General features: G+C 45.8%; 1 protein-coding gene across 5 annotated transcripts in view; it reads right to left on the bottom strand.

The window, feature by feature from the left end:
- The window catches only part of TRIO (trio Rho guanine nucleotide exchange factor), a 533,872-nt gene that overhangs the window by 151,201 nt on the left and 365,869 nt on the right, over positions 1–16,802 (bottom strand). For all 5 annotated transcript variants that reach the window (XM_019483906.2, XM_006266316.4, XM_014593806.3 and 2 more), the window contains 3 exons: positions 15,583–15,732; positions 12,970–13,084; positions 1,478–1,593 (listed from right to left, as the gene is read on the bottom strand). In XM_019483906.2, coding sequence (XP_019339451.1) covers positions 1,478–1,593; positions 12,970–13,084; positions 15,583–15,732 — 381 coding nt within the window. The remainder of the gene's footprint in view (positions 1–1,477; positions 1,594–12,969; positions 13,085–15,582; positions 15,733–16,802) is intronic.

Below are 16,802 nucleotides of genomic sequence, written 5' to 3'. Positions count from 1 at the left end.
TGAAATAAGTTTTTAGATTTTAAATACCTGCCAGTTTATCTATACATTTACAGGAACAATTAATCCCTTTGTTCTATAGGAGTGCAGAAACAGGTCCACAAAACCCGGCTGTACCTTATTCCTGCCCAAATCAAATCAAAATTAATTTAAAAATATTTTCCTAATCAGGTTGTCAGTGTGCATTGTCAATTTGATTTGAAGTAACCGAATTGTCAGCTGCTTGGAAAAACATGGTTCACTTCAAAGGAAGTGCTGACAGGCTCTCTGATATGCCAGTCTCTGTCATAATGATCACTACATAAAAGCAAGCAAGGCTGAATTTGTAGGTTGTTTCTCCGATAAAAGAGTTTTTTTAAAGAGGGATTCATGTTGAACATCATGAATCACGATTCACTCTAACGTGACTCAAATTACTGCTGTCACTGTTTCCCTTTGAATTCAGCTGTACAAAAACATGTTGGTACATCGAGCATTGCAGAGGAAAACCAGTCTGCCTAGATAATTCTGAGGAAAAAAGTGTAGCAGTCCAGGGATTAGGAAACTGAGTATTTTCACATACCCATTTCATTTTCATCTACTTAAATATTAGTCGTAACTGTCATTGTTCTACATTAGTCATCAAGTTGGTGCTTCTTGTCCGCACTAAAGGACAGACAATAGCCATCCTGCCTGAAGCCCTTTTGCTTACATAGAGTTGTATTCACAGGAAGATAAGATTACTTGTGGGACATTTTTAGGTAGTTTTCTGAGCTCTATATAAACAAAAACTACCTGTTCCTGTTTTACCAAGTAGCATGGCTGACACCCTCAGTGCAACCTCTAGTTACTTTAAAAAAAAGTTAACAGTTTCAGTTAATATTTCTGCCTTGAAGTTTCCCTGTGGTTTAGTAGTCTTTTTTAAAATGTTTTTTAAATTAAATGTTTTTTTTCCCCAATGTGGCACTCATAAATCCACACGAATACAGGAAGTGGAATGCAGGACAAACAGTGAAACCAAACATATGCAAAACCACCAAGATTCTTCTGACCCTTTGCTTACTGTTACAGAAGAATTCAAAAGTAATCTTCTATTTTGATAAACTTCCTCTAATACTCAGGGAAAACAACCAGTTGGCCTGTTAGATAACTCCCTTGATCCATTTATATTGGCACAAGTTAATGTGTTTAATTTTTTCAACAACACATACTAGTAAAAAAAAAAAATCTATTGGCAATGCAGTACAAGTATGGCAGGTGAGACGGGAATGTAGTAAGTCAAACTATAACTAAAAGTATAAGTGTAATGCTACTATACTGAAAGAAGAATGAGGGCTAAGCAGTGATGTACCTAGCTATACCTTATACCTTGACTGTTAAGGGCCTGGTAACTACACATGTGTTATTTGTTCCTGCGACAGCCAGTCTTTATGTCCAAATGGCCTTTAAGAAATATGAGGAAAAAATAATATTCTAGCGTAGTCTTAGAGAAAATCCTGACCTGTTTGGCACTTCTTTCAAAGACCACATACTGCTGACACTGGTCAAGTCGCCTTTTCCGCATGGTCCAATAATGTAGTACACGGTTCTCTCTCTGAAAGAGTTCATTCAAGATATCTGAAAAGAGAATCAGGTGAATTAAAGGTTGCAATGTTTTGTTGGAAAATGATAGGCAGCAATGAGTTTGTAAGCAGGGTACATATCTGTTGTGTTTTAGAAATTTTTAATACAGTTCTTTTTAGTTTATGAAACAACGTGCGCCCTTTTTTCTTTAGATGAATATTATCCTGATTAAATAGACAGGACAGTTAATCAAAACATGGTACTGAAACAATGTGTTCTTTTAAAAAGCAGTTTCTCATGAAAAAAGCTCTGTTTTCTTCCTTAATTTGAGACTACAGAAAGTACACTTGTAAGAGATAGTTCCACATTGCCACAAGGAAAGACTAAGAACCAAGACATGATACATTTAAGCATTCAAGTTCATCGTAATGAATAATTATTCGTAATCTGAAATGTCTACGGTCCTTCTTAAAAGAGATGTGTTGCTGTGTCATTTATGGACAAACATAAAACCAAATAGATTAATCTGTTTGTTCAGTGCCTAATGAATGTGAAACCCTAAGGGTATGGACAGATGTAACACTTCGAAGATTCTAAATAAACTTTAAATCCTAAGGGCACGTCCACACATGCAGACATGTGTGCTTGCAGCAGCTCAAATAGAAGCGGTGCAAATTTGAGCCAGGGCTTTTTGCCTCAGCGCACGTGCCCAGACACGTACTTCAGTGTGGGGCAAATTGTGCCACTTGGGGCAAAACAACCCTCCCTGGCTCCTCCTAGATCTGCAGCCAGGTGAAGCTAGAACCCAGGGCCAGAACCTGTGCTGGCCCCAGCAGTATAAAAAGCTGCCCTGTTAAGCAGCTCAGGGCTACTTGCTCAGAAGCTTCTGGGGCCCAGCCAATTGGTACCTGGGGACACTACCCCTTGTGCCAGCTGGACTGCTGAAACAGCCCAGACAGTTCCCTGCACCCTCTACCCACTGCAGCAATCTGGCAGTGGGGGCTACTGCCTGGATGTGACCTGCTGCACACCTGCCAGACCTGGATGCGGACTGCACAGCCAGTAGAGGCATTTGCCCCTCTGGGGCAGCTGCCAGTGGTCTGTGGCTGCAAAGTTGGCCTTTGTGCGGCACTACTGCCATGTGTATCCCCTGCCTGGCCATCTGGACAGCTATCACCTGGAAGATGTTCCGGGTGTGGTGGCCTGCTTTGAACTGTCAAAACATGTCCTCCTGGCCCCAATTGGCCAGGAGGTCAGCCAGCCACCTCCAGTTGGGTCCAAGGTGCCAGCTGTGAGCAGGCAGGGTCCTGCCACTAGGTTCCGTGATGAATTCTGGTGTTCCCTATTTGAAAACTGAAAAATCCCTGATAAAAAATCCCAAAGTCACGCTGTAAAATACCCCAAAATCCATGTTCCTCCACAATTAAAACAAAAGACCACTATCTATATAGAGCGTGATCAGTTGGGCAATGTTTTATTGATATACCTACAGTGTTAAAGCAGTTTGGAAGCCTAATAAAATGAATTCTAAATACCTATATGTTTTGCTGCCCCTCCCCCCCTGAGGGGCCACAGCCCCTGCAGGCGCTACCACCACCCCTGCAGGGCGCACATACACCACCCCCACTTGCTCTCCCAGCCCCCAGACTGCTGCCCCGCCTGGCCCAATCCCCCACCAGCTCCTGCAGACCCCCCGATGGCTGCCCCACCCAGCCCCGCCCCCTGCCCACTCCCCGAAACCCCTCAATGGCTGCCCCACTCAGCCCCATCCCCTGCTTCCACTCCCAGCCACCCAATTGCTGCCCCCCCACCCCAGCCTCCAGGACTTAAAAATTAAAAAAGCCTCTACTCACCGGCAGTAGGAGGAGCTGTGGGGCTCAGGGCCTCCTGGAAGAGCTGCCCCCCACAGCACTGGGCAGCAGGATGCAGCAGGGGCTGTCACCCGGACCCGCACTGTGCGGGGGCGTGGGGGCAGTGACTCCGATGGCAGCTGCTAATGCCGGTGAATGCAGGGTTTTCTCTTTGTTTTAATTGTGGGGATGCTGGGGCCCAGAGGGGCAGCCATGGGGGGCTCGGGTGGCAGATGGGGGATGGGGCCAGGTGGGTCAGGGATCAGGGGCTCAGGGGGCAGGTGGGAGGGACTGGGCAGGGCAGTGATCTGGGGTGCTGGGGAAGCAGGTAGGGCTGGTGGGGGTTCCTCCCATGGTCCCCTCCTTACTCTTCCTCTCCCCCCGCCACTTACCAACACTGGAGCCTGGTCCAGTTCCCTGCAGCTGGCACACTACCTGCCCTGCATAGGCAGGCAGCATGCTTCTGCACCAGGGTGAGGGCCAGCCATAGAGACGCTCTGGCTACTACCAGAGCATCTCTGTGGAGGACCCAGCCTCAGGTTGCATCAGGGCACAGTCCGGGACCGTGCCCTGCCCCACTTTTTTTCACTGTGTTTTTTTTTGACCCGTCTAATTTTGCCCCTGCACTGCAAATTCGCAGCGCGGGGAACTTTTCCCGTTCCTACATGTGCCTCTTGCAGCATCTGAAAGGGCTTTGAGACACTACAAGACGCACGTGCACGCTTGTCTGGAGGCACCTTAAGAACCTAGCTGTGCAGACCACTAAAGACAGGTTTAAGCATCCTGGAACTTTTAAAAAGCATGCCAGGAAAAATTGATTACTATTTGAGCTGGTCCTCTGTGAGCTGGTTCGGTGTTACATGTGGACACAGAGCATGCCAGGCCTAGTGGTGGGCGAGTCCTCCAGGTGTGCCAAACTGCACAGTTCCTCAACACCCTCCCAAAACATGCAGAGCAAAGGGCTGCTCTGGACTGTAGCCAGGACTCTACTGCTCAAACAACAATCACAGTCCACATGAGCAGGGAAGCAAAGCATCTGTGCCAGTTTGTCTTTTCTGCTACAGACAGTGGGCAATGTCTCCTGGGCTTATTTGGGGTAGACAGTGGGAGTGGAGGGTTGTCAGGTGCTGGGGAGGAGCTGTATTGACCCCTATTTGTGGTGGCCAGGGGGCTGGGTGCTCTGCCAAAATCTCCACAGCTTGTCAGTCTCTGAGCAGGAAAGGGGTTTATTAATTTCAAATTCCTGCGCTCCCAGATTTGAAGGCTACTTTGGGAAAGGGAAACTTGACTGTCAGGCAGCTTTTTAAAAATAAAATAAAATAAAACCACTGTTCTCCCACCAGTATCTTTCTTCTCCCCTACCTAGGGCTGAGTGCAGGTGAAATCTTGTAGGTAAAGTAATTTGTACAGTCTTGCTGAATGCTGAAAAGAGAACTTAACTGAAACTGCTAAAGGCTCTTTGAGACTAGGTACAGTCAAGATTAGGAGGAAATAGCTGTTAATTCCTGATTGCTTCTTAAGCAATGTAAAAAACATCTTTCTCAGCTATTGATACCTTCAATGTTTATATAGGGCAAATTGGTATCTTCTTGTAGGATCTCTCAAGCTTTTCATTGCATGTAATCATGCCACCCCACCTAGAAGAACAGCAAATTCCCAGTAGCAAAGGCAATAGTAATTTATAGTAAATAAGGAAAAAGAGTTAAGACCATGTTACTGAAAAATATTGTAGACAGCGAAATCTACACTGAATTGGGAACTGGATAGAGATCCCTACGGGCCACCTAAGGGCGAAATTTTGATGCATCTCTGAAGGGGGAAGTGATAGTAGAATTGCTCTAGTTACCACTTGAATTCCAAGTGATTTCGTCCAAGTCAAAGGATGAACTATACAATCTTTGAAAAAATTCTGTCATGCACTACTTGGTTGCAAATGGTTTGTGTGCATGATTTTTAAGGGAGTCTAACTGCTTTGCTATTTTTGAGTATTTGTAGTGGTTTCCATGAAAACTTGAACTTACTCTTTTGATTCTTTGCCTAGAGTGGCCCAATTTTTGCAAGCAAAAAATCAACTTTTTCTTTTGTTAGTTGCTTTGCATTTTTTATATCTCATTTCTCAGTCCTCTGTTCACAATAGGATTGAGTGCAATGACCCCTACACTGCTTCACTTCAAGAGCTGGCAGGCTTGGAGGAGATGGGTTAAATAAGAACGCCAGACCAAATTTAAGAAGGGGCTAAGGGGCACATTTCTTGTCCTGATTTTCTTGAGGGCAGACTTGGTTTGGGCCAGATTCTGTCCAAAGACTGAAAGGGGATCTGGTGAAATGCAAGTTGTTTCACGTGGGGAACGTGGATGGAGTTATTACGCACCTAAAACTTGCACGTCAATCAATATTAAGTGTTAAATGGAATGTATATTATTTTTTTCTTTATTTATTTCACTCATATGTTGCCAACTTCCAGAAAGACTGAGGAAAGTTAATAATAAAAATGAGATTAATTATAAAAAAGATAAAATAAAATAGCAAATAATAAAAGAATGCCCCAAACAAAACCCCAATACCCTGCCTGCTCAGGGTGGTTACAGAAAAAGACAACATATACAAGCAAATGGAACAGAATATAAAACAAACACTCTTTGTTACTCGGCAATACTCTAGACTAGCTTGTTAGATGCCTGCCCAAATAAGAAGGCGTCTCAGCTCTTCCAGAAAATTCAAACCTCACGCTCAGATGTAGGGCTCTAAGCACATAGAACTTCATAGGTCCAAACCAGCACCTTGAATATACCCTGAAAGCTGCTTGAAGGCAATGCAGATTCTGGAGCATTTGATTAATGTGCTCCTGGCAACTCCCTCCAATCAGAAGGCAGGATGATTCATTCTATACCAGCTCCAGCTTCCAGATGGCCCTTCAAGGATGGACCCAAGTAGACTGCATTACAGTAATTCAACTTCAAGGTGAAAAAAAAAAAAAAAAAAGATGATGATGGCCAGATCCAAACCTGAAAGTAAGGACCGAGACCTTCTCACTAGGTGAGAGTTGGAGAAAGGGACTACTAGCTGCCACCACCAGAACCACCAGAGAATCAAGGTATAGCAAAGGATCCAAAAGCACCCAAAGGCTGGTGATCTTGAGTGACAAAAGGAACGCCAACAATGATAGGGGTCCATAACCTCCTGCCCGAATGTCACGAAGGTCTGCCAAGACCATCGCCACCTCGGTCTTGTCTAGATTCAACTTCAGATTTCATAGATATCCAATTTCCAAATGCAGTCATCCAATTACCAACAATTCCATTGTTTCTTACAAAGTCTGCGGGCAAATTCAATAGTGGAATAGCAGAAAATAAACATTATGTTTACATGATACAAAGTTGCTTCAGGAAAAGCTGCTCCAAAACATGGCTTGAATTCAAAAGAATTAGACTGATGAGCAAACATGAGTCAGGATATTGCAACAAAACTTTACCAGTGATTGAATCTAGCTATTCAAAATATAGTATACACAAAAAACAGCAACATCTTAGGTTTGCAGCCACAAGCAAAGAGCACCTCTTCAGACAAGGAACTTCAGAGGGAAACTTTATGGACGGCTAAGCTTGGGAGTCATTTGCATTATATTACAGCCTAATCCTAAGAAAGGAAGTAGCGTCAGTACAGACAGAGCACTCTACCACAGAAGCACATCGCCAGCTACTCTTCCACCTCCTCAATCTCCCTCACTGCCTGAATAACTGTACCCTTTGCCCACACTTTTTTCCATGGACACCAACAAAGTTTTTGCTTAGCATCACTTCTCAAAATGTGCGCCAGATTTCTGGGGAAATCTCAACATATTGTAACATTTCCAACCGGATGCTTCATAAAAATGGCCATCTTGATAATGACGCAAGTGGAGTCATTCTGATATACAGCAGGCCGTATCTATTTACCTAATTGGAATGGAATTAATTCCATCAGGAAACAGTACAGATGGCATGCCTGCAAGGGACATTTGGCTGTGCACTGTTATGATTAATGCTGTACATTTCTTCAACTGACAAGGCCCAGAGAAATATTCTGTAAAACATTAAAAAGCCTAGAAGTTATACAGTGGCATTTAACACACATACACACAACAGTACTTTAAATGTAGCCTTTAAGAAAAAAACTTTAGGTGTCTCAGTCTTCTCAGTTATACTCTATCTAATCATCTGTCTCCACCCTATTGCTTCTATGTGAGTAAGGATAAAAGAATACTTTCTGAACTTGAACATCTTCAAGTTCAAGGGCTGTTTACAGCACCATAGTTCTTTTAAGGCTATGAGGATCACATATGAATGTGGGTGTTGTGTAAGGGCAGCAGCAGCAGAGCTAACTTAGTCCTTTAGGCTAGGGACAGACATTCAAAAAGCTTGAATTGATTCAATCTTTGCAGGTTAGTCTAACCTGGCTAGGCTAAACCAGTTCTGTAACTGGACAGACATCCCAGAAATGCAGACACATGCCTGCAGTGGCACAGGCTAGAAGCCGGGGGGCACTAGAGCAGCCCTCCCTTCTTTCCACAGCATGGAGCTGAGGGGGGCATGGCCAGGCTCCTGCAGGATGCTGTGACCAGCCCAGCAGGGAATTGGTAACAGTGTTTATCACACAATTAAGAAAACAACAGAGGGACATTACCAGCTACTTGTTGATCCCGCCTGTTGATTCAGCAGGGACCCTAGCCAGCATGTGGCGTGATTTTTAAGAGTCTAACTGCTTTGCTATTTTTGAGTATTTGTAGTGGTTTCCATGCAAACTTTAACTTACTCTTTTGATTCTTTGCCTAGAGTGGCCCAAATTTTGGAGCCACTCTGTATGTATTACAGAACATATATTTATATATTACATAAATACATACATTAAATTACAGAAACACATACAGATTTTCCAGCACCAAACATGAAGTGTGCTGGAAATGCAGGTGGCCACTCTTCTGGCCGGGGTGGAAAAGGGGGCAAGCAAGAGCTCTAAGTCTCCCCGCCCCCACCCAAAACTTAGATGCAGCCTCTTTCCAACAACTAGCAGCCATGCCACTTCTGCTGCTAGTGGCACCAAGGAGATGGGAGCAGTGTCTGAATCCCCTCCAGTAACACTTGACATAATAACAACCCTGAGCACCACCACCATGACAACAACAAGCAGCACCAGCATTACAGTCTCCACCCCAATTTCAATTCCCGGCCAGAACCTCCCAGTGCCAGAGGAAGAGCTGGAGCTAGATCTGAGTGCCACAGCAAGGGAAATTCTGGGGAAAGAGGGGGAATCATCTGAGTTTGTGCTCCACACCCCTCAAGTTTCCCTTAGAGCCAGGTCTCCTTCCCTGAAAGGCACTTTGGAGAAAGCTGAGGTAGAGGTTGCGGAGGCAAATGGCTGAGCTGAGTCCGCTCCTCCTGTTGCTGTGCCTGTGCCTACTGAGGAGGGGGAAAAGGCAGCACCCACACACGCACATGCATCCGCACCCCACAAGCAAGGGGGTAGTGTGGTCTGGGATCATTCTGAGCTGGCAGATGATCCCACATATGCTACCTGCCTGCACTGCTGAGCCAAAACCAGCCGGGGCAAAGGAGCAAAACTCATGAGCACCACAGGGATGCTGATGCATCTCCGCAGGCACCATCCCCTTGCCCTTGCTCCTCTTCAGCCTGGCACCAGTGGGAGCTTGCCCAAAAATAAGTCCCCCTCTCGCTCAAAAAGCCCCTGTCCCCACGAAGCAGAGGAAGGCCCCCTGGAACAGTGGGGGAAATGCGGGCACACAGGGGGGCACATTCCCAAGGTGAGCGAGTTCACCCAGAGCACTGGGGAGATGCTTGCTCTGGATGGCAAGCCCTTCTCCTTTGTTGAGTGGCCAGAGTTTAGGTGGCTCGTGGTGCTTGTGACCCCATCATACAAAATGCCCGCCCACACCACCTTCAGCAGGACTGTGGTGCCCTTCCTGTATAAGGCATGCAGGGAGTACTTGAGGGAGAAGCTGCTCAAAGCAGGTCTGCAGGTGGCCTTGCACTTCATCTTAGACATCTGGAGCAGGCAGGGTGGAGATCACACCTACCTCTCCCTCACAGGACACTGGTGTGACCAGTCAGGCTGTTGGTGAGCTCTCCTTCAAGCCGAGGTGATGGAAGAGTCCCACATGGCAACAGAGATCATGGGGACCATGAACCACATGGTGCAGGGTTGGTTCATTGGTACAGAGCAAGCTCACCTGCGGGCTCATGGTCACCAACAATGGGGTCAATACGGCCAAGGCCGCCCATGATGCCAACTTTGTTGGCATTTGCTGTGTGGCTCACAAGCTGCACCTCATAGTGAGGGATGCCTTGGAGGGGGACAGGGCTGCTGGTGACAGTGCCATCACAACCAGCCACCTGATTTTGAAATGCAGCATCAAGGGGGGCAACATGGTGTGGGACAAACAGGCAGAGCTGAGCGCCCTGCAGCACAAAATCATGCAGAATGTGGAGACTTGGTTGAACTCCACATACCTGATGCTTTAAAGGCTGGTCGAGCAGCAGAAGGCCATCCATGAGGTAGCCTTGCATGGGGAGATTGTGATCAGTGGCCCACTTAAAGTTGAGTGGAATACCATCTCCCAGACCTTGGTGGTCCTCAAGCCCTTCCTCAAGGCCATCAAGAGCCTCAGCAGTGGTGATGCCCTCCTGAGCCAGGTGGTCCCTGTAGTGAGCGAACTTGAAAATGAAATGCACAAGTTCCAGGGGATCGATGTTCCTGGCTGGGGCAAGCCACTGTCACCAGAGGTGCAGGCACTGGTGAAGTGGCTAAAGGAGGGCATCAAGAAACAACTAGATCTGCTGCAGTCCAGTATAATCCACAGGCTGGCAGCTATTTGCGACCCAAGAGTGAAGGGGAGCATACACAGCAGCAAAACCCTGGATCACTGGACGGAGGTCCTGGTGAACAGAGTCCAGGAGGCAGAAGGGCACAGGCATGGGACATGGAAGAGGGGGATCCACTGTCCCGTGCCAGCACACCATTAACCAGCCAGTTTCCTCCTCCACTTGGCAGGCTTCGTGGCGTCAGAAGGGGCTAGCATCCCTGCTGTTTTCACCCCGCTGTGCCTTCACACTCATCAGTGACATGAGTTTTGCTCTGAACAGTTTGAGATGCTGTTTCCCAGAAACCCCTGCACCTATCTCCTTGAAACTTGAAACTTCACAGGCTTCATAGACTCAGAAGGGGCTACCATCCCTGCTCTTTCCATCCAAATGAAGCAAGAAATGACAAAGTTATAGGTATTTTCATGATTCCCCATTATAGTCTATGGGCGAAATGCACTGAAACAGCGAAACAGTTTTTGGCAAAATGAAACAGAACAGTGCTCTGAAACATCAAAACAAACCACCGTCCCTTTGAAATAGCGAACCTTAAATTAAAACAAAACATTGCCGTTTTGCACAGCCCTACTTCCCACACACTAGTTACTATGCGCCTGTAAAGCTGAACAGCTAGAGCTCCTGTTTGATTTAGATTCTGAAAGAAATCTGGACAATGAAAATACAGACTGCTGAGGGGAAAGAACTGTACTGCAGGAGGTAAGTTAGAAACTCTTAGTCATCATACACTACAGACAAAAGAAATCCAGTTCTACTGAACTCAAGACTTTCTGCATACTGAACTGACATTCATGGCAGGGACCAATGTTTCTAGTGCTATTGCACAGGCAGCAGATTTTATCTGAGGCTGCTGCAGGAAGGTAGTGGAGGCTAAACACAACAAACTTGTTCCTGGACAAAATTCAGATGCATTTTGTATGGGCTGGGAGAAATCTGTTTCCCTACAACTAGATATTCAGAACCAGCAAGGCCCCTGGCACAATGAAAGCGGGCAACGGCAGAGCACTGAATCTATGACAGCAATCAGGAAGGCAAATTACAAGATAACTAGGAATAGAGCATGTCAGGCACAAGAAGCCAGGAAAAACAAACGTTCACGTGCCCAGCTAGTAAGGTAACTATTAATAGGAAAAAGCATCCAGGGGGAAATACAAGTCCCACAAGGGCTCAATAATTCATCCTTCCTGATACAAATGGCAAGCAATATCCCCTTTATAGGGCACAGAGAATGAAGATAAGATTCACTGAAAGAAAATGATGAAGGATCTCAACTACCATTCCAAAAAGATTGAAAAAAAGGATTAGGAAACACTCCACATCGTTCCCATACCTTGGAAAGGCAAACCTATTGCAGAGGAGACACTATTATTGAGTACTGATCATCTCACCCATGCTATGGTCATTGATAACAACAAGTCCCAAAACATGGAAAACAGAATTCCTTAGCAGTCACACCCAGAGAGTGGTAGTAGACGGGTCGGTATCAACCTAGAAGGATGTGGGTAGTGGGGTCCCCCAGGGTTCAGTCCTTGGACCTGTACTCTTCAATATCTTCATCAGTGGCTTGGATGTGGGTGTGAAGTGTACTCTGTCCAAGTTTGCGGACGATACTAAATTGTGGGGTGAAGGTGCACACTCCGGACAGTAGGGAACAATTACAGGCAGACCTAGACAGTTAGAAAAGTGGGCAGTACACAATAGGATGCAGTACAACAAGGACAAGTGCAGAGTGCTGCACCTAGGGCTCAAAAATATCCAGCACACCCTACTGGCTAGGAAGTGACCCTCTCAGCAGCCCAGAAGCAGAAAGGATCTCAGAGTCATAGTGGACTCCAAGATGAACGTGAGTTGTCAGTGTAACAAAATCATCAGCAAAGCTAACTGCACTTAATCATGCATCAGCAGATGCATGACAAATAGATTCAAGGAGGTGATACTTCCCCTCTATGTAGCATTGGTCAGACTGCAGTTGGAGTACTGCGTCCAGTTTTGGGCACCGTACTTCAAGAAGAATGTTGATAGACTTGAGAGGGTCCAGAGGAGGGCCACTCGTATGGTCAGGGGCTTAACAGGACAAGCTCTATGAGGAGAGACTGAGGGACCTGGACTTCTTCAGTCTCTGCAAGAGAAGGCTGAGGGGTGATCTTGTGGCTGCCTACAAATTCATTAGGGAGATGCAGAAGGGATCAGAGATGCTCTGTTCACCAAGGCGCCTCTTGGGGTAACAAGGAACAATGGTCACAAACTGACAGAGAGCAGATTTAGGCTAGATATCAGGCAAAATTTCTTCACAGTAAGGGTGACCAAAATTTGGAATGGGCTTCCAAGGGAGGTGGTGCTCTCCCTTACCTTGGGGGTCTTTAAGAGAAGGCTAAATAGGCATCTGGCTGGGGTCATCTGACCCCAGCACTCTTTCCTGCCTAGGCAGGGAGTCGGACTTGATGATCTGTTGAGGCCCCTTCTGACCCTAGCATTTATGAATCTATGAAAATTAGGAGAAACAGGCCTTTTGGATACCAGAATATTGTATTTCTGAATTGAAAAGCACACAGGATTAGTGGTTACCAGCTACTTCAAAGCTTAATATGAACTTTTAAAAAGTATTTCCTGTTAATATTGATTTACTGGCTCTCTCCTGGCAAGGAGAGACAGTCATACACCTGGGTTGGCTTAATGTATGAAGGCCAAGATGGTGGAAGAATACTTACTTTTGACTTGTTGTTCAGGGGCTTTGATGTGAGTAACCATTCCTGGCATGTTTACACTATTTCTGTGCAGGTATTTCAGGAAGACATCAGCATTCCTTCTAGCCAGTGTGCAAGCCTGGAAAAAGGTTTGGTAGAAATATTAAAAAAAAAAAAAAAAAAATCAAAAACTTATTTTTTTATGAGTATACATTGTCACGTGTTTATGCGTATAAATGCATATACATGCAAGCCGCTTTTTTGCTGCCTGCCATAACCTAGTTTACAAAGAACAGTCTAAATGATTACCTTCTAAACTAACAGCAGTTGATTCAGGACCAAATTATCTGGCACCGAATACTGGTACTTTAGTTCATACCTGAGGGTTTCATACTGAAAACGAAATGATCTCTGTGGACCTCGAAGTATGACTCAGAGCGCATGGAGTGGCTTGTTTTGCCTGTGTGTCATTCAAAATTATTTATTATGTAGACCAAGCGCACAAGCTTCAAGTAATCACCTGGATATTGTAAAACATCCATTGCTATTTTAAACAGAAAAAACCCCAAAAATTCCGCTGCTGAAGTGAAACCAAAAGTATTCAGTGTTAAGCCATGCCCTTTCAAAGTCTTAAAAACATTCAAACCCAAGAGGAGCATTATCTTCCTCACCTGAACTTTTTCAATACACATGAGCTCCTATATATATATATATATATATATATATATATGGACTTGAAGTCTTATTCATAATGGAAGAACAAATAAAAATACTACCTTAAAAGGCCAGGTGAACACAGCACAGATCCAATGGCAAGCTCACTTAAGCTGGTAGTTTGTCAAATATTTTTTTAACAAGAGACTAGAAATGTATACACTTCCAACTAAAAAATCCATTTGATATGGTGCTATTAACTGTGCTAATAAATTGTCTTTTTAGAGTCTTCACTAAGCAGGATCAGAGTCTAAAAGGCTTTTAGAGGCCTGGGTGAGGAATTGCAAAATCCTTCATGAAAGCTAAGAAAGAAACCTTATGCTGTATGGCAGGAAAAAAAATATGCATTTTACTTCTATTATTCAAGATGTTGAGCAGCTCACTTATATGAATCATTAGTTGGAACGAGCATCTTTCATTCATCTGCAGAGTTCTACTACCTCCATGTCCTATTTTACAAAAGGAGGGTCTAAATTATTACCTTCCACGCCAACAGCAGTTAGTCCAGGATTGCCATATCTGGCAGTGACTAGCACTAGGATTACATGAAGACCTAACTACCATCAATTCCTTGATTTAAGCCATTTCCTCATTTCTTTATCGGACAGTATCAACCAATCATGCTAGACACCAGCACTAACCTCTGAAAATGCTGCTTGCTTCATCAAGTTGCCATCTTTACTTGGTTCCAGCTGTTTTGATTAGTAGCCAAGTACTGAGTATAACTGGCCTACCAGATTAACTTGGGAGGGCAGAGGGAAAAAAAAAATACTAGGACCTTGTGCTCAGATAGCTGTTGACTCGATATATGTCCACAGGATTGAAGTTATTAATATTTACTGAATGTTAAGGCTTTACTTGACTTCATGCATAATGTCCACATAAGCTACACAAGAACAACACAGAAACAATGCAGAATGAGGCTGCTACGCAAGAACAACGCAGAATGAGGCTTTCCATATGGCAACTTGCCTGCTCCTGAGAACTGCTTTGAGGCACAGGGAGACACTGTTTGAGAGACTTTCCTACATTTTGAAAAGGAACTTTTAAGAACTCTGGAAGAAGTGGCAATTTGAAACAGAGTCCCACTGCACCCAGGCCACAGCAGGTGATCCAACTGTCTATACCAGGGTGCTCAACCTCTGGCCTGTGGGCCAAACACAGCCCATGTGGCCTTGGAATCTGGCCCATGGGGCTCCACACAGGTTGTGAAATTTGGCAGCAGTGGCAGTACTGCCACCCCTCCCTGCTGCCAAAGAAGTCCAAGCCCCACAGTGGGTTGGAGCTGGACCATGATGCTTCCTTCCACAGAGCCAGACCATGCCCCCTTCCATCTGGGCTTGGGCTGAGACACACCTCCTTCCTCTCTATGCCCCCAGGGCCAGGCCATGCCCACTTCACTCCACACAGCAAAATTGGGGCTGGGCCATTCCCCCTTCCTTCTGCAGGGCTGGGTCATGGCCATGCCTCCTCTCCCTCCCCTGTGGGGCTAAATCAGGACCAGATCATGGCCTCTCCCCACTGTCGGGCCAGGTGGAGGCTGGCCAAAACCCCTTTCACCATGAGGCTGGATTAGGTTCAGGCTGCCGTGTCCCTCCACTGCATGGTCAGATGGGGCCCCACGAGCTCCAGCCCGCAAAGGATTGGGCACTGTTCACCTAGTTCGCTAACCAAAGAAGGTTGAGCACCACTGATCTACCCTACCTGCTAAAGCTGAAATGAAAGCATCTACTAAACAACCTAGAATTTTCATTCAATTGATTTTCTTATCGCAAAACAAGAAGTTGTATGTCATTTCCTATGTAACCACAGTTCACAATGATCACAGAACTAGTTACATGTTACTGGCTTCGTTTTTCATGTGCTAAGTACTTCAAGTTTTCCAGAATACAACACAGTGATGAAATAAAAAAAAATCTTTACCTTCAGGAATGCTTCTTTTTGTTCAAGGTGCTTGCTTATCATAGGGGTCACATGATCCGTTTCAGAGTTGGGACCCAGTTTGTCTGCTCCCCCACACCAGTCTTCTTCCCGCTTATATTCCTGTTCCAGGCTCTCCAGCACACTGCATACCTGCCAGCCAGGAGGACACAGGTACGCAGTGAACAACTGTGATTTGAGTGGGAATACTAGTTAAGGCTAGAGGGAATACCCAGAAAACATGAGCTATTGACATCTAATCCCACATCTTACACACATGAATTTTGGAGAAGTCATTTACCATATTTAGGTGACTATTAGACAGACCTAAATATAAAAGACCTGAATCCAATAATTAGATTTTATATATGAAAAATTATAACAAATTTGTTCCCTATGCAGCCCCTTTTTCCCCTGCTGCTTACTGTCAGACCCAGCTCTCCCTGAGCAAAAGAGTGAGGAATTTAAAAACAATGACCTTGGAAATAAACATGCCTGTAATAATTTGCACAGAGGAAAATTAATATGAATACTAGACCTGTGTGAATAGGGACGTATTTGATTCAGATTCAGCTGATTCGGAAGACAGTGATTCGATTCGGTGATTTGAATCACTGTCCCCATTCAATTCAGCTGAATCAGAATTGGAGATTCGGCACTGATTCAGAAATTCGGATCAGCTGGGGAGAGGAAGGCACAGCTGGGCAGCTACACATGCTCCCACAGCTCCTCCAGCTGTGCCTGCCTCTCCCCAGGCGGGGAAAGCCACAGGAGAAGCCCCCATGGCTGCCCTGTTTGGCCCCATTCCCAGCTCGACCCCAACCTCCTGGCACTTAAAAAAAAAAAAAAGAATAAAAGAAGCCCTGCACTCACTCAGTGTAACAGTGGCGATCAGGGCCTCTGGGAGCTCATGGCAGAGCCCTCCCATGCATGGCAGAGTGGGGGGTCAGCAGGGATTGCCTCCTCTCAACCTGGCACCCGCGTGGCAGCTGCCCCATGGCATGGGAGCAGTGTGGCTCAGCAGGGCGCTGCACGCTGTCTGGGAGCGGGGGCTGATGGGGCTGAGCGGTGCCAGACTCCAGCTGACAGGTGGAACAGCCCCAGCTCCCAGACAGTGAGCGGCACCCTGCCAAGCCGCACTGCACCCACGCAATGCAACAGCTGCCAAACAGGTGCCAAGTTGGGGGGGCATTCCCACTGCCCCCCCAGTGGCCCACGCTCCA

This window comes from Alligator mississippiensis, chromosome 5, assembly GCF_030867095.1.
Source record: "Alligator mississippiensis isolate rAllMis1 chromosome 5, rAllMis1, whole genome shotgun sequence".
Classification (NCBI taxonomy): domain Eukaryota; kingdom Metazoa; phylum Chordata; order Crocodylia; family Alligatoridae; genus Alligator; species Alligator mississippiensis.
This window is presented reverse-complemented; position numbering and strand designations above follow the sequence as displayed.